General features: G+C 54.2%; 1 protein-coding gene across 2 annotated transcripts in view; it reads right to left on the bottom strand.

The window, feature by feature from the left end:
* The window catches only part of IGSF21 (immunoglobin superfamily member 21), a 41,368-nt gene extending 25,989 nt beyond the window's left edge, over positions 1-15,379 (bottom strand). The window contains exon 1 of one of the 2 annotated variants that reach the window (XM_055800732.1): positions 15,131-15,379. In XM_055800732.1, the coding sequence (XP_055656707.1) occupies positions 15,131-15,194 (64 nt within the window). In that variant the 5' untranslated portion in view covers positions 15,195-15,379. The remainder of the gene's footprint in view (positions 1-15,130) is intronic. The other variant, XM_055800731.1, reaches the window with a different exon arrangement.
* Positions 15,380-17,568: the final 2,189 nt, after the last annotated feature.

Raw genomic sequence — 17,568 nt, 5'->3', positions numbered from 1 at the left:
CAATATACCTTAAGAAAAATCAATTGTTAGACCAGTTTTGTCCTCATTATGAACACTGCAGTCATTTTTACATTCTTAAGGGCAGACAGTGGCTCTTATCTACCAACACCTATAGCTAAGCCCTGGTATGGTGCAGTAACACCGTAGGCTGCAGAGAAATGAAGAGCGAGGCTCAAAATGGATCATGCTGGGCTAAAAACATGTTCCAAATACTTCGACCCAGTGGGGTTTTCAGGTGCATCAGCATGGAAAAACCTCGGTACGGTAAACGACCTCGGACACAGAAAGGGAGAGTTTGGGACACTTCATGCATGCAAATGCAATGGGTGGTTGGGGCTGTGGGAGCCTTGGGATGCTGCAGTGCCTCCTTCTCCCTCCCCAATGCCCATCTCCTGCTTCTTCTCCATCTCCTCCTTCCCACATTTCCACTTTTCTTGACTCCTGTTTCCCTTCTACCCGCTACTCCAGCGCCAGCTCTATCTGTCGCCAACCGCCGGCTAATAAAATAGCTGTAAACACCGGTTTTTTACAAACTCATTGCCACCTTTGGTGCGTGTCTCCCGACAAACAAATCCGTGGCAGATAGAGCCATCCATATCAGTGACGCAGCTGGGGCAGGGACCGAAACAAAACCCGCTTTAACTTCTTCATTGTGCCTTTCCTAAGCAAAGGCTCATCGGCGAGGCTGTTCCAGCTCACCGGAGCACAAGATGAGAAAGGCCATTTCTAGCCTGGCTTCTTTGACTCGCCACACCAAGTTAGTGCTTGTACTACATCTCCGTCAAGGCGTCTGCCTGAAATCCTTGGGAAATCAGTCGTTCCAGTAAAAAGATGGAAGTTTTGAGGCAAAATGGCCAGAGCGTTCGGCTGGAGCAAGCCCGTGCTCTGCTACAAACGTGCTGGATGACCTTGGATGCATCATTGGGATGCTCAATGGATCCCTCAACCTAAAAATCAGGCAATTTCCCAGAGCAAACCTCAGGGATGCAATGCTGGCAGCATAAACCTTCAGGGAGATCCTGAAGTCATGAAGCCAAGGTCCCCACCCCCAGAGACAAAGCCAAGCCAAACCCACCCGCTACAGAGCGGGAGATGGGGGAGAAGCACTGATTTGGGGGTGAATGCAGAGAAGAGAAGGGAAGCAACAGGCACTGGAAAACTGGGACCAGTAGGATTTTGGGGGTACCTTACTGGGAAGAATGGGAAGTATCTTCCATTTGGATAATATTTCAACACCCACAAGGCTGAAGACCGAGGTGACCCCTGGGTGAGCATCTCTCGACACACACACACACACGAAGAAAGACCAGAGACCCAACCAAAACCAACCACCACTTGGGAACCCCCCCACACCCAACCCCACCCCTCCCTAAATCAACCCCCCAAAAGAGCAGTCAACATGAAGAAGAGGGGTCCCACCACCCCACGCAGATTATCAGCAGGGCTGCGCTTGCTGCATTGATAACTCTTTGTGATATATTGTATTTTATTAGCTGCTACCAGACCCACCCTGCACAGGCTGAGAAGCCGTGTACATAAATTATAGATTGAATATTTATCTCCCGCCGCTGCGCAGACGTGAAGTATGTTTAGCAGCATTTACTCTAGTGCAGTAAAGTTTTATTTATAATTTCTCCCCCCTCCTCTGCTGCCAGCGTGCTCAGCGCATCACCGTAAAGCCAACAGCTTACAACGCGCACCTCCGTCTCCTAACGATGCTGGGGGGGAAGGAGTATATTTTACTACCACATCTTCACCCTACTGATATTGCCATTAAAATATAATGCTTTAGCACAGCGCTGAAGCGTCCGGCTCTGGTTTATAGCTGCTAAAATTGGCGGCCATGACCTGCGATGGGTCGTTGGGTTTGGTTTTTTTGGAAGGGGAGGATGTTTGTCATCATTACATTGCTCATTGATCTCGTTCCCTTATCCCCATTTCCAGGTTATTTAAGGATTTGGCCATGCCGGGTGCTTTTCTGGGTTTTCAGAGTGTTAAATGATGTCTCATCACAGGAGAGGAGGGAAACAGAGTCCGGCGGAGCCAAATTCCCTCAAAACCCCAGTGGCACCACTGATTCAGAGCAATGGCTTTGCTAGCACCTCTTGGCCTCTCCCCAGCTGCGCAAGCAGCTGCCAGGGCCAAAATGAAGCCCAAAATGCGCCTGGGTCAACCTGGGCCTCAGATGTCCCATTTCTTCAATGGAGATCATGCTCTTCATTTGCATGTATGCATATATATGTAAATAGGGGCTCACTGCCTGCAGCACAGCCTATCTTTTATGCTGTTTGAAAAGCCCTGCACCAGCTATTTAAGGCAGAGTCCTCTAAAGCAATTGCACCCCAATTGTATTCCCATGCCATGAGCTGAAACCAGCAGATTTTGGTGAAACGAGGCACAACAGGTGGGAGAAGCTACCCAGCCCCGTGCACGCTGCATTGCACCAGCTCCATGTATGCAACCCTCCCCTCGTGCCCCAAATTTCCCCTTCCCCAATTAAGCAAACACAGTTCCTGAAGGATTTCTTGCTCTCCTGCAGATTTCCCCCATGGCAGCCGGATTTTCCTTCAAGCTTTCCACCCAAAACTGCTGCCACCCCCCCAACTACTGAGCAATAACTCCCTTCTGCGTGCCACTTCTGCTACTAACTCCCAGGAGAGATTTGCTTTCTCCTTTTCCTAGTAGTGCCTCCTTGCAGTTCCCAATTAACCTCAAGACCTGCTAAAAAACCCCAATTCTTTTACATTTTACCCCGTTACCACTTTACCAGCTCTCCACCATGCTGCACTGCGGACGGCTCCTCCAAGAGCAGTAATTGCATCTAATTCCGTGGAGACTTGCAGTGGGGTCTGGTCTTTCCCCAGCAAATCCTGAGCTCACGGGACAAGGAATTTTCCTACAACCCCACTTTTGCAGAGCAGGAGCAATTGCCGATCACCAAATTCAATGCAATGCCTCCGGAATGGTGCAGTATCTCCCCACAACCCTTGCAACAGAGCATGACGCCTTCCCGCTGCCTGGGCACGACCTGGGTTAATGCTTAGGGCCTGGATGCCCAGGTGCCCTGCGACCTCAGCAGCTGCCCCACGCCTTGTGCGTGCTAAAAATTCACATCCTCCTCTGCTTTTCCAGCAGTTTTAATCAAGCAGCATCATGGCGAGTGTGGTGGGATCTGCTAATCTCCACTGGCTGCACAGCAGAACCCTCCCCACCCAGACGCAGGGTTTAATCCGGAATTAAGTGCGGCAGGAGAAGGAGATACCGTATCATAATCCCGCGCTGCAAAGGATTGGAAACAGGTTTTTTCTCCACACCAGCAAACGCCCAGACCCCCTTTTTCCAGCAACAGGCTCAGCTTTCCATCCTGACATTCCCCATCAGCCGGATCCCTTCTGGCATCCCTCCCCATACTGGCTGCAGGGAGATGCAACATCTGGATGCTGCCCCCGAGCACTGGGGAATATGGAAAACCTCACCTGGGATCAAGGGTCCTGTCTCCAGCCAGCGCTGAAAGCACTGCTGAGCAAAAACCATCCCAGAGATGCAACTCAGGAGTAAAAAAGCGAATTACTGGTACCCAGCCTGGTTTGTTAGAGCCCCAAAGTGAAGCTGATGGGTTGGATACAGATGTGAAACCTAAGAAAAAAAGATGCTGAGCTGCCGGCAGAGCCCGATCTGCTTCTTGGGCCAGCTGGGGAGGGACCTGCTGGCACCAGCCGATGGTTTTGCCGCTGCTTCGCCCTCCGTCGGGGTGAGGATTACAGCACTGGCGGCTAATTATTTGAAACCACGGTTTGTGGCGTTAATCTAGGATGGAGCATAATCCCAGCCAGGGCTAATTAGTGGAGCTGAAAGTAGCAGGGAGCTGCCTGAAGGATGCCTTTTGGAGCGAGTCCCACTCCCTGCCTCAGTTTCCCCACTCGGAAGGGGGAAAGCAAAACCCTTTACAAACCCATCTGAGATGTAGCAAAAATCCCACCCCAGAGTCCCAGCAAGGGGTTATTAGAGATGCTGCTCCTCCAGAAAATCAGCGCAGTTTTAAATGTCCCCCTCTGAAAGCCCACAATCTACCCCAAACCTTCTCTTCTCCCCGCTTAGCGCGACATATGCAGGCTGGGGGTGGGCAAAAAGGGGAAAAATCATTAATTTCACTGAAGAGCAAATACAAGGATTTAGGTTTAGGTGCCGCCGCTGGGTTTCCCATCAAGAGTCCCAGAGAGGCACCAGCGGGGTTTTGCCATGCCAAGGTGGCCCAGGAGAAGTAGGTGACCGTGACCCAGATGATGAATTTGCTTATTTATTTCTCTATTTGCAGGAAATCCAATTATCCCATATTTTGGATTGGTGACAAATGAGGCAGCCATCGATTCTCCCCCTCCCTCCCTGGGTGTCTGCCGTGAGCAATCTGTGCCCGCACCATTGATTCCTGTGCTGTGTAACTGGAAAGGGATTATTATTATTATTAATATTTTAATTTTTTTTCCATTTTCCTTCTGAACAACTTCTCCAAAGGCACGGCCTCAGGCAGAGAAAGGGGGAAAATAAAGCCCCGTGTTGGGCAGAAGTCCCAAGTGCTACAAAATCCACTCTTTTTTTCTTTTTTTTTTTTTTCTTTTCAATTTAGAGCACGATGTGCAGCTTTTTACCCCAAAAACAACCTCTGGAGAGCCTGGGGCAGCCAGATCGGCACCACCGGTAGCTGGGTTGGGTGCTAAAGGGCAGTTAAAGCCACGCTGCTCCTTCACCCACCACTGGTGTGACACCCCAGGCAGCTGGTGTCTTCTACTGGTGGGGTATGGGAGGGAGGGAGGGAGAGGGAGGGAGGGAAGGATGGAGGGATGAAGGGAAGGAGGAATAGAGGGAAGGATGGAGGGAGAGATGGAGGGATGAAGGGAAGGAGGAATAGAGGGAAGGATGGAGGGAAGGATGGAGGGATGGAGGGACAGGCAGGCAGCTGGGCTGACAGGACAGACACCTGCACACCCTGCGTTACACCAGACACAACCTACTGGGATTTCCAGCTCTGGGCTGTGGCACTGGCCTGGAGAAGCTTCTCCCAGGCACCGATTTGGCCAAGGCAAAGGGCAGCTGCATCCCAACCCCATCCTCATTCGCTGGCACAGACTTTTTGCCCTTTCCCTCGGTACCTCTCCCTTGTTTCAGTCCCCCCTCCACTGCCTTTTCCCCTCCAACCCCACCCCCCCGCCCCCCCTGTACAGAGCAGGATTGCTAATTTGAAGCTACCCTCTTCTCCCCGATTTACGCTCTGTGATTAATAATCCCTTTGCTCTCCCAGTAATGCCACGCTGCTAATAAGATTAAAAAATATCTTCCTCTTACAGCACCGATTCATAACACTGATTTACCGTTACTTCTTCGCTCTCACGGAGAGGATGCACATGGCTGTTACCTTAATCCCTATCCATCTCTGCACCGTTGAGAAATAACTGCTAATTAATACCTTTCTGTCTCCTCACCACTTCCAGATATGCTCAGCTATCAATATTTGTCTGGCTTTTTCCCACTGATCTCAAAGGCTGATAGGGCAAACTTGCAGCCCTGCTTGCTACTTCACCTGTACAGAGGGAATGCTGGCATTTTTGGGGTGTTTCCCCCCCAGACGGTGATATCTCAGAGGTCCTCCCCTCCCCAGGTTTGCTCGCCCTGTGATGCAGCAAAGCCAAAAAACAGAGGGAGGCTTTTCTGAGCATCTTCTTCTTGGGATGTGCTCAGCTCCATCCATGACTCAAACACCTCCATGGGGTGACATCTCCTCATGACTTCGCATCCACCGGCTATTTCTGCAGTATGACTTCACCCCCCCCCAAGCCCGTTTGGATACCGAGCATCCTTAGATAAACCAAACAGCCACATTTTTCACCCTGTTGCATATTTTCCTCCTCTGCTGGGAGACCCTGGACCAGCCCTACAGCCAACCCAAGCAGTCAGATGCTTTGGGAACAACAGCGACGGCAGCAAGAGCTTGGGAGGGAGGGAAAAAAAAGCCCGGCACAGCCTCTGATCTGATGAATGTGGCAGGGGAGGCTGATGCTCTGCTTTTAATAAAACATAACGAAGCATAGGATCATAAAATATTTCCTTTAATTCAGTGCTCCCGTGAGGGTGGGTAATAGAGGCTGGGTAATGCGGTAGGCTTTCCTCGCGGCTCGCTGAGGGGGAGAGCACTCTGGGGTTGTTAAACAGCCCATTTGCAAGCCTGTAAGTGCTCTCCTTCCCATTCCCATCCCATTTTGGGGGGGTAGAGAGACGGGGGGCTGTGCACTCCCCCATAGAGCCAAAGCACATCCCTCCCGCTGCGTGTGTTGGGGGGTCCCTCGCTCCCGGAGCCGCATCATTTTGTCCTGCCAGGATGGGCTCTCCGGGGTGGAAAAAGGTCAAAAAGCAAATCAGGGAAGGATGTTCAACTCATCCTCAGGGAGTCCACGGGCTTCTGAGCCCGTGCGTGTTGCATATATAAAAACTTATATATATACATCTCTGAGGCAGCGTGGCGTAAGTGATTAACATTCCTGTGCTAAAAATCTCTCTGCATCTGCTTTGTCCTACACCCGGCACTAAATATAACCATTCAATATGCTCTCTCCCTTCACCAGAGAGATAACATTGTTTAAATAAGCCCTTTCCATTTTAAAAAGCGTGTTGTTTTCCTGTGGCGGGGAGCTTTTAGCAGATTAGGAGACAGAGGAGGGTGGTCCATGCAAACAACCACAGAGGCACAAGCATCCCTAACATCCAAGTCCCAAATCTTGCCCCCTCCAAATCATTTCCCACCATGAAATCACCGGGATATATTTTCCTGCTCAAAAAAAAAAAAAAAAAAAAAAAAGAAAAAATTAAAGACACATTTCTAGGAGCAGAAGGGTTTAATTTGGAAACTGGGCTTGCCTGCGTTTCCTCGAGCATCACTCCGCTCCCACGCCGCTGCTATAATTACAGTGGTGTAAATTCACTCTCTGTCAGGAGGAAACCCAACTATCTCCAGCCAGTTTGCATACATCAACTGCTTGCAAAGAACTTCCTTAGAGAAGGAAAAAAAAAAAAAAGAAAGAAAAAAGCCATAATAACACAACGAGACACAAATATAGCTTAAAAAGAGCCACCTCAGCCAGCACTAATGGAAAATATCTCATCAGCAAGTTGCAAAGGGAGGATGGCGCAAATGGAGACCAAACGCTGGAGGTTTGTCTCCATGAATGATGGTCTGTCTGGAGGCTGAACCAGCAGCACTCCTACCCAGCCTTGCTCCTGGTGCTGATACATCTTTTGCCTCCTTTCTGGAGCAATATCTACTCGTTATATGGTGCTTCTCCAGCAGCACCTAAAGTTAGTGAACCCACATGGAAAAAACGCCCCTCCCCAGCAGCCTGCTGTATATATTTTGGGGTGCTGGGCAAGGCGAAGTTGCCCAGATCCTCCCACCCTGCTCTGAATCACCACGTCCTTCTGCAATACAAATTGGGAGGTATATCTTTAGGAAAAAAAAAACCCAACAAGAAACCCAGCCAAATTCAGCCACCGCCTCCTAGGATGTTCTCAGTGCTGCAAAGGGGGCACGGGGGTGGGATGGCAAAGCCTGTGCATGTGATTTCCCTCTGCTGACAGCTCGTGCAAAAGCTAAATCTGCAGGGAACAGGGCTTTTCTGGGCTTAGAAACATGAGAAAGATGCTTGATGGAGCAGAAAAAGTATCTCAGATGGCAGTATGTCAAAGGACTGCCCAAATTCAGGCTGGAAATCCTCCTAAGCACAACCTAGAGCCAAGCTTTGAAACCCACTCTCCAGAGGTGCAAAGCTGAGATGGAAATCTAAATCACTTTGCCATCAAAATCCCCTCCCAGACCATTTCTGACCAAACAGGGTCTTTTTTTTTTTTGCAGGACAGATGCAGCCAACAGCCGACTTGTGATGAAGAAGGTGCTCATCTCTGCAAGAGGGCTCACCGGGGTACAAGGAGCTCAGCTTGCCCACATCCCCCCCACCTCAAAATTGGGGTGATTGTGATGCTTTTGGTGGTACCTTCTGGGCTTGAGCCTTTTTCACCCTCTCCTGCTGTAATGGTCCATCTCAGACCCCCGCAAGGAGCCAGCGGCTCCCAAAGCCATTGCTTGGCACCCATGATGATGACAACCACCAGCCAAAATTATCCCTTTCATCACCTTCCTCTTTTCAAGTATTATCAGCACCAAGAGCAAAACACACCTTGGGGACCAGCTGGTGTCCTCCCCAGCATGAGCACCATCAAAAGCAACATTCCTACCAGCAAATCCAGGGTTATCCGCGAAACCGATCCCCCCAAAAAGCATTTCCATGGATGGCAGTCCACCTAGAAGCGATCCCAAGCGCCACCCACCACATCCCCCTGCATCCCACCCATCATGTTGCTCCCTTTGGAGAGAACCAGACCTCCATCGCGGAGCATCTCTGCATCGTTCCAGCCCATCCCCGTTGCTGCAGATCCCTTTGCAGAACAAGAAAGGTTCAACAAATAAGTATAAATACACGTGCAAAGCGGGCGCATCCCAACGGAGGCTTCTCCAGCTCCTGTTTTCCGTGCCCTGGCCAGATAGGATGCAGCATCAGGATTTCTCTACAAGCACGGGGAGGCGGAGCGGGGCTGGAATAACCGCCTGCTAATCCCCTTCGCCCTCCCCTCTGAAGTATATTGTTGAAGGCATTATATAAATGGGAAATTATACAGAGGTTTGGGCAGGAGACGAACTAAATCCCTGCCACCCCTGCTCTGTTTTGCAATGTCCCCAAGACACCCAGTCTTTCAGCCAAGAAGGATTTTGCAGGTGGAGATGCGCTCCTGGCACCAGAAGAGACTAAATGTGTGGTCTGGAGGCTGGGAAGGGCTCGGCGATGCCACGTTTCCACCTCCCGCAGCCCCCTTCCACTGGGCTGTAACACTCCTCCGCTGGGAAACGGGGATTTTCCTGATGCTCCCCAAACCTCGTTGGAGGTCCCTGGCAGGCAGGATTGCTTTGGACTCAGCCCAGTGCTGGAAAAAAAACTCCTTCCCTGCTTCAAACCTCCCTCACCAGGGCTGGTAGGACCCTGTTAATAAAGTTTTGCTTCTAGCTAATAATGAGCACTAATTGCATTTCAAAGGACCGGCTCCAGCACTGGCTTCTGCCACAAACGCCCGCATACCCCAGGTGATAACCCTGCAAGACCACAGGGATGCAGTAAGGCAGGTCACCCCAAAAGGGCTCAAGGTCACCCCACCAGACCAGCACATTGGGAGGGCTCTGACCAGTGTTTAGGGGAGGATGAACCCCGTTTCTCAGCCAGCCGAGAGGAGAAACTAGCAGGGCACACGCCTTCCCCAGTCCAAATGGCTTTGCACACCCTAAAACCCTAATTTCATATAACAAATCCACAGAGGGAACCACAGCAGTGGGTTATTGTGCCTGCACTTTGCTATGAGCCCGCCTGCCCTTGGCACTCATGGTGAATCCAGTCCCAAAAGCGTTGAAAACAAGCCCGTGATTGACAGTTTATTTTAGGAAGGAGAGGGGAAAAGTGGGAAGGAGATAATGCCAGGGAGAGATAATGTGAGCGCCAGTCATTAGTTAAAAACAAGCCCATCAGTACTCCAAGTGCCTTGGTAGAAAGCAAACAAAAGGGCAAAGAGAGCAGCTTGGCAAGGGAACAAAACCAGCCACATCAGCTGCATCCTCCCCGCTCGGCTCTTCCCAGAGGGATTTATCAGCCGGGAAGTTTACAAGGCAAGAGCTGCACCTCCTGCCTCCGAAAAATAGGGATTTGGGGGCTCCTTCCCTTGCTTTTCTTCTTTGCCAACGTCTGAGCAAAGAGACTGACTTGGCGTCACTGAAATCAAGGTTTTCTCTTAGAAGGCAGGGAAAAAAACCCCACGGTAGCGAGGAAATCCCATCACCCTCATCCTCCCTGCACAGGGTCCCAGGCAGGTCCCGGCCATCTCCATCCTTGTCAGGGTGAGGTTTCAGCTCCATCCCCACCTCCCTGGAAGGCTTTTCCCTCGGCAAGTGCTGCAGGAGCCTTAGCATGATCCTTGCCCCGTCTCAGCTTAATTCCCAAGCCATTAGCACATCTGGATTAAATAAAACCTGCTCTTATCCCGACATCGCAGAGAGCTTTTCATCAGCAAATCTTAAAGCACTTGGTGAAAGGAGCAAGGCGAGAGCCGGTCCAGCATTCCCAGTGAAGGATTTTCTGACAGAAAAAGACCGTTTGTGTAACAACCACCAGGAAAAAAAGGGCAGGTGGGGCACGTGAAGACCTGAAACATCTCCACGGGAAGGGGAGAACATGGTTAACACCATGTCCGGATGCTCCACAAAAAAACCATCCATGCAGGAGCCCAGCTGCCCTTCCACGTTGCTCCAGCCTGGATGCAACGCCAGGACAGACCTCGCCTGGAAGGGCTTGGAGCCACCAGAGAAGCCACAGGGCATATATAAGGGCTGTGACGTATTTAACGTGTTGCATATAGTGCATTGCATTTAGCACGCTGCACGTAGCACCTTGCATCTAGCACCTAGCTTATAGACCGTAGCACCTTGCATTTAGCATGTAGCATGCTGCACATCACATTTAGCATATAGCACATCACATAAAGCACTTAGCAGGGGCTGCTTAGCACCAAACCCAGGACCTGCAACACAATTCCTTATTTCAGGACCAACATCCTCAACCCAAACCCTACAGCATCCCTAAGCTGTTTTTTGGGGTTTTTTTGGGCGGGGAGAGGGCAATACCAAGGGATACTCATTGCAGCAAGGGAATTTTGGGAGGTAAATACCCCAAAACTGTGCTCCAACACACGCCCCAGAGCTTCAGAAACGCTCAGTGACAGCCAGGGCTCAGCCACAATTTAACAGATGAGGGTTTCCACAGAGGAATGAAGCCCGGAGTATCTCTGCACCACAGAGATGCTTATTAGCTTGGAAAGGTACAAGGCGAGGGGAAGAGTCTTGCCCGTGTTAAAGCCTTTTTTTAAGAACTCTGGATTCAAACTGGCAGCTCTAAACTGCTACAAGATGCAGCTGGTGGGAAGAGAAAAATTGGGCTAATTGGGGAAGGGCAATTAGCATGGTCAGGAGGATTTCCAGCAGGGGCTTCAGCCGCCTGCGTGGCCTGGATTTACCCGGAGAGCAAAGCACAGGCTTCATGGAAACGCAGAATTCACGGAAATGCAGAATACATGGAAATGCGAGATTTGCCAGGGAAATGCATGAGTAGAAAAGGACGGAGGGAGCATGGGCTGGCTTTTCAGGCCACTGCCATGCATTTGCAGGTGAGTTAAAGCAGGTTTTTGCTCCCACGTGGCACAGAGGATGCTCCTCCTTTCCCCTCACCCCCCCAGCACACAAACTCCCACCAAACTCCTCTTTTCTTTAAATGAGCTCAGCAGAGACACGAGCAGGTGGCTCCCATCACCCTGGTAAAAGCCACACGCCATTATTTTCCCACGGAAAGGAAAAAAAGGAGCTTTTCCAGGCTTACAAGGAGGAGCCACCGCGGGGGTTGCACGCAAGCTGGGAAAATCCCTGCGAGGAAAAGCCTTGGGAGGGGTCCCTGGGAATGGAGAGGTGACAGAAATTCAGTTTGCTGATAAAAATGATAACTGGAAAGGGATTTTTCCAAGCAGTGTTTTGGCACGGGGATATCCCTAAGGGCAATTCCCTGCAAAGCTGAGCCCCAGCAAACCTGCCCTTTGGGGGCAAAGCCCAGAAAACCCACAAGCAGCTTCAAACAAGATGCTGCGCTTGAATTTTCCCCCTTTTTCTCATTGCAGGAGGTGCCACAGGGTGGGGGAATATAGAAGCTAAACCAACTGCTCAGATAAGGACTATAGAAATATCTCGTCAAGATCAAAACTCGACATATTTAGCCCTCCCTTTCATGTTTGCAAAGCACAGCTCTGATTTTACACAGCTGTAAAACAAACCCCGATGAACATTTTATGGCAACATATTTCAGGCGACAAGCTGAGCGCCAGCTAATCAGCCAGCCCTGACTCTGGCGATGCCAAGAAGCCATCGCCCGTGCTTGCAGATGGGGCTTCCCAGCTTCCAAAACCTGGGAAAGGGGGACCCTCAGGCTACGGCTCCATCGTTATCCATGGTCCAGCCGCCCACTGCCTCTGCATGCCCTCGTTTTTTCATCTTGACGGCTCCTTAACCCACTTAGCCCTGCCCTAGGCAGCTTTTTCTGGCCAAGAGGAGAGATTGAGCTTGTTATAAAGGAGAAAAAAAACCAACTGGATTACAAGGGGCGATGCTCCCCGAAGGGATGTATAACACGTTGGGAAGGCTCCAGCTGACCTACTGCGCAGCACGGAAGCGAGCGGCTTCGGGCAGGTGAACAAAAAGGCTTTTCATTACGAGGCGATGGATGGAAACCCCCCAAAAGGCTTCTGCGAAAGTGCAGATGCTTTGCAGAACGGGAAGCGTTTCTGATGGATCCTCGGAGCTCCCTCCATGCTGGCAGCGGGACTTTTGCTCCTCCTGTATGCGGCAGCGCTGGGGGCAGCTGTCCGCCACACCAGCACCGGGCAATATATAAGGGGATAATAAAAATAGGCGACATTCCCCCCCAAAATGGCTTCGGGGACATATGGCAGACACCGAGGGCAAATGCACTTGTAGGGAAGAGCAGTGGGGGTTGGCGCGATGTGTCCCCCTGCATCACCCCCGGCGACACAGCCGGATCCTGCCTGACCCGTTACAAGCACAGCACCGGGATGGCGAGGGGACGGATCGCCGCGGGCACGTCCTCCCTCGCCGCCACGACGCCGGCAGCTCCAGCCAAGGAAGCCGTCAGCCACAGAAAAGCCATCTGCCCACCAAATTCCAGGAGCAGCGCTCGGCCTCCGCAGCCTCCTGCCGCCCAGAGCAAAGAGGGGCATCAGGCGGGGTGCACCCCCCCCCCCTCCCCCCCAAAACCAGGCTTGTCGCAACGATTTTCAGCACTTCGCTGAGAAAGCAGAGCGCAAACCAGCTTTTTTTGGGACAAGCGTTTCTCTGCCGAGGGCTAGAAGGTACTTCATGCAGCTGATCCTTCAGGATATGGGAAAGCAGCAAAGTTCCAGCGTGGTTTTAAGTGCTAAAAGCAGCGCGTGGGTGCCCAAAGCCAAGCGCTGCCCATCCAACCTGCCCCCCAGACCTTGTCAGACACCGGGATCCTCCTCCCGCATCACTTTGTAACCCACAACCCCCCCCCCCGGCGCCACCGGCTTCCTCTAGATCCACCATAAACCAACTTTTAGGTCTTCCCCCTTCCCCCACCCCCAAAAGAAAAATACACATCACTAACAGATTTACCCACAGGCGCTCACCTGCTCTCACAAAGCAGCAGCAGCAGAGCAATCACCCAATTTGCAGCAACAAAAAAACGGGAGAAAGGGAGGAAAAATGATCCATGGGCCAGTGAAGGACAGCTTGCCGCTGGGGAAAAGCTGGGGGGATGCGTTGTTCCTTGAAAATTATCTCCTCCTGACCTTAAAACGTGGTGGAGGTGGAGAGGAGATCCAGGATGGAGGCAGGACTGGATTTGGCACAAGTTTCCACCCCCACCCCCCCAAACCCTGAGCCGTGCAGGTTTTATTCTCGACCACGTGTTCGGCTGCACGATGCCGGTGGGATGCTCGGGATGCAGGCAGCAAAGCTGGGAGGGGGAAAAGAGCAGCAGCCGCAGCCTGGCAGCTCATAAAACCCATCAGGGGGATGGCGAGGAGGGATGCAGGAGATGCACGTTGCCTGCCCAAGCCTGGTTTGGCCAAATCCAAGCCGGGCTCTGGCTAACCTCAGTGGTCCGTGATCCCCGAGGGAACATTTTGGGAGCTGCTCAACGATGCCGGGGAAGAATTGACTCCTTTGTGTCAACCTCTCCCCGCTCAACCCCGCAGAACAGCCGCCGCTCCCCCTCCCCGCGCCCTGCAGCAGCTGACGCCGGCTTTCCGGAGAGGAAAAAGTACATTATAAATAAAATAAAATTAAAAAAAAGTAAAAATATTCACAAAATTCAAGAAAAAGGAGATATGGAGCGAGCTCTGCTCACCCCCCCCCGCTGTCCCTGCGGGGAGCAGCTGGGGCTTGCTGTGCTGAGGGAAGAGCAGGAGACCCCACAGCAGGTCATTTGGGGGGGCATGGGGAGCAGGGCGTGCGGGGAATTAGGGGGAGAGAGGAGGGAGAACGCTTGCAAATGCACACAGAATTAAATCGCTCGGCTCCCCCTCCACTGCCGGCATGCCAGGAGGGGAAAGTTTCTTGCCCCGTTAATTTTTACCTCCTGGGACCCCCCTGTCGGGTTGGGTGTGTGTGTGTGTGTGCTTTTATTAAAACCTCTGCAGAGCAAACTGGGGAGTCAGGATGTTCATTTTGGAGCTCAGCCCCCTGCAACCCCCCCCCCCCCCCCGGACAGCGCAGATTGGGGGGCTGCTTCTCCCCGTTGGGTACCCCTCCCTCCCACCGATGGGTTTTGGGGCACCCCCTTGCACGCCCAAGGGGCAGGGTGGGCTGGGGTACCCCAGGTTGCTGTGACACCCCCAAATCAAAGCCGTAGCTTAGCACAGACACACCCCCCCCCCCCCCCCCCGTACAGAGCGAGCGGGGCTGGGACTCGCAGATGGAGCCCTGGTACGGAGCAGCGGGGAAGGGATACGGGAGCCCCCCCGTTGATGCTGGCTCAGGGGGGCAGGGATGAGCAGCCCCCCATCTTCTCACCCCGTCTCCCAGCCCCAGTTACTGGCTCCAAAGCCAGTGCCCCATGATGGCTGCCCCAGTACTGGCTCCCCTACTAATGGCTGCCCCAGTAACGGGTCCAACACCAGTACCCTATTAATGGTTGACAACCAGTACCCTTGTAGGGGTGCCCCGGTAACGGGTCCAGACTAGGGGCTCCATTAGCAAGCACCCCAGTACCAGCTCCAAATCCAGTCTCTTATTCCTAAGTGCCCGCCACCCTGCATCTTCCAGACCCCCCCATCGCCCCCCATCCCCGAGGTGGGGGGGTGTGTGCAGCCCAGAGCCTCCGCACGCACGCTGGGGTGCAGCTGGGCACCCCGTTATTTCATTTGGGGGGGGGGGGTCCCGTCCCCGGGCGTGGGGGGGGATGACACTCACCCAGGGCCAGGTCGAGGAGGTCCCAGAGCAGCAGGCAGAGGGGCAGGGGGCTCATCGTCCGCATGATGCCCGCGGGGGGGGCAGCCCCATGGGGCTCACCGGCGCCCCAGCCCCCTGCCCGGGGGGCAGGCGGCCATCGCGGCGGGGGGCTCCGTGCCCCCCCCACCCCCCAGCTCTCGGCCCGCACCCGCCGCGCTGCCGCCCTAAGCCGATTTATTGCAGCGAGAGCGGAGCGAGCTGGCGGCTGCCCGCCCCCGGCCCCCGCCGGCCCCCGCCGCTGAGCCCGCCCCGGCCCGGCCCCCGGCAGGCGCTGGAGGGCGGGAGCGCGGCACCGGGGGGAGCGGGGGGGAGCGCTGTACCGGGGGGGAGGGAGCGCTGTACCGGGGAGGGGGGGAGCAGCGGAGAGCGCTGTACCGGGGAGGGGAGGGGAAGCAGGGGGGAGCGCGGCACCGGAGTGGAGCTCTGTACCGGGGAGGGGGGAGCGCTGTACCGGGGGGTGGCGGGCAGGGGGGCAGCGCTGTACCGGGGAGGGGGGGGCGGAGCAGGGGGGGGCGGAGCAAGGGGGAGCGCGGCACCGGAGGGGAGCGCTGTACCGGGGGGGGGGGGAGAGCAAGGGGGAGCGCGGCACCGGAGGGGGGTGTGTGTGTGAGCTCTATACGGGCGCGGGGAGCAGCGGGGAGAGCAGTACCGGGGGGGAGCGCTGTACCGGGGTGGGGGGGGAACCAATGTACCGGGTGGGGAGCGCGGCACGGGGCAGTGCGGGCGGGAGCGCTGTATCGGGGGGAGGGCGGGGAGCGGAGGCGGGAGCGCTGTACCGGGGGGGAGCGCTGTACCGGGGAGGGGCGCGGGATGGGGTGCGCGGTGTATCGGGGGGATACAGAGCGGGATGCAGGAAGGAGCGTGCGATATACAGGGGGGACAGGATGGGTGCGCGATATATGGGGGGGGATACGAAGGGGGATGCAGGAGGGAGTGTGCGGTATACGGGGGGAGGCAGGAAGGAATAAGGGATGCGCAGTATATGGAGGGGGTGCAGGACAGTTTTGGGGGGTTTAACACGGTATAGGGTGTGCAGGATGGTGTTGGGGGGTTAACACGGTATATGGAGGGGGTGCACGGTGTATTGGGGGGGTGGCGGGGAGGAGGGGGACATTGCCTGGGGGGCGCAGGGAAGGGGGCGGGAGGGGAAGGGTGGCTTAGGAAGGGGGTGCAGGAGGGGATGTGCGACCCAGGCAGGGGGGCACAGGAAGGATGCTGCATGCAGGCAGGGATGTGGGGTGCAGGAGTGGGTGGGATGCAGGCAGGAGGCTGGGATACAGTCAGGGATGTGGGGTCCAGGAGCCGGCAGGATGCAGGCAGTGGGCCAGGATACAGGCAGGAATGTGGGGTCCAGGAGCTGGCAGGACGTAGGCAGGAGGACGGGATGCAGGCAGGGATGTGGGGTCCGGGAGCCAGCAGGGGGCTGGGATGCAGTCAGGGATGTGGGATGCAGGCAGGGATGTGGGGTCCAGGAGCCGGCAGGATGCAGTCAGGGATGTGGGGTGCAGGCGCAGGTAGGCAGAGGGAGCCCCAGGGCAGCCGTTTCCACCTGACGCCCCTTCCTTCAGCAATTCCCACTCCCTGCAGCCCCCCGGCAGCAGGATCCAGCCCCAGAAGGTCCGGCCGGCTGGGGATGCGCATCCCTCCATGGCCCAGCTTCGCTGCTTCACACCCGCCCTTGTTTCCCTCCAGGCCCTCAGATTTCAGGAGTGCCTGGGCCCCGGAGAAGACGCCAGAATTCCTCAGGGAGAACCCAGGCAGGGAGCCGGCAGCAGCCCCACGGCAGAAGGGATCAGGAGGCTGGAGGAAGCTTTTCCTCCAGGTTGGAGGCTTCTTTCTGTCACTATTCCACCTTAGAAGCAGCGCTTCCCAAACCCACGCCTCCCTCCTATGCAAAATCACCTTTTTTGCAATTGCTTTTCATTTTTTCCCCAGTCTAGCGTGGTCGCCCTGTCTCCCCGATGCTTTTTCTCAGAACCCTCAAAGCCCAGCTTAACCCTGCCACTTCCCGAAACCACACAAACATGCCTCATGTCCACACACCGTCGGATCCATATGAAAAAAACGCACCCCAAAACAGCTCAGCATCCTCTCTTGGGGCTTGTATTTGCAAAAAAAGAAAAAAAAAACAACAACCATCAGGACGAAAGGTTTTCCTGGGATGGGGATAGGGAACAGCCCCTGTGCCGAGATTTCAGCACAGCCAGCGACACCAGGCTGATAACAACTTGTTTCTTAAATAACCACCCAGAAAGCAATCAGGCTCTGCTTAGATCAGTGCAAAAAAAATTTATAAAAATTAAATAAAATCAATTGCTGAAATTCCTTTGAGCAAGCTGGATTTTCTCTCCCTTCTCCCCCTGCCTCGTGTCCGCTGGGAAGAGCCAGGGTTTGTCCTC

Source organism: Falco peregrinus, chromosome 3, assembly GCF_023634155.1.
Source record: "Falco peregrinus isolate bFalPer1 chromosome 3, bFalPer1.pri, whole genome shotgun sequence".
Classification (NCBI taxonomy): Eukaryota; Metazoa; Chordata; class Aves; order Falconiformes; family Falconidae; genus Falco; species Falco peregrinus.
Note: the sequence above shows the minus strand (reverse complement) of the source record. Positions and strands in the feature narration are given on the sequence as shown.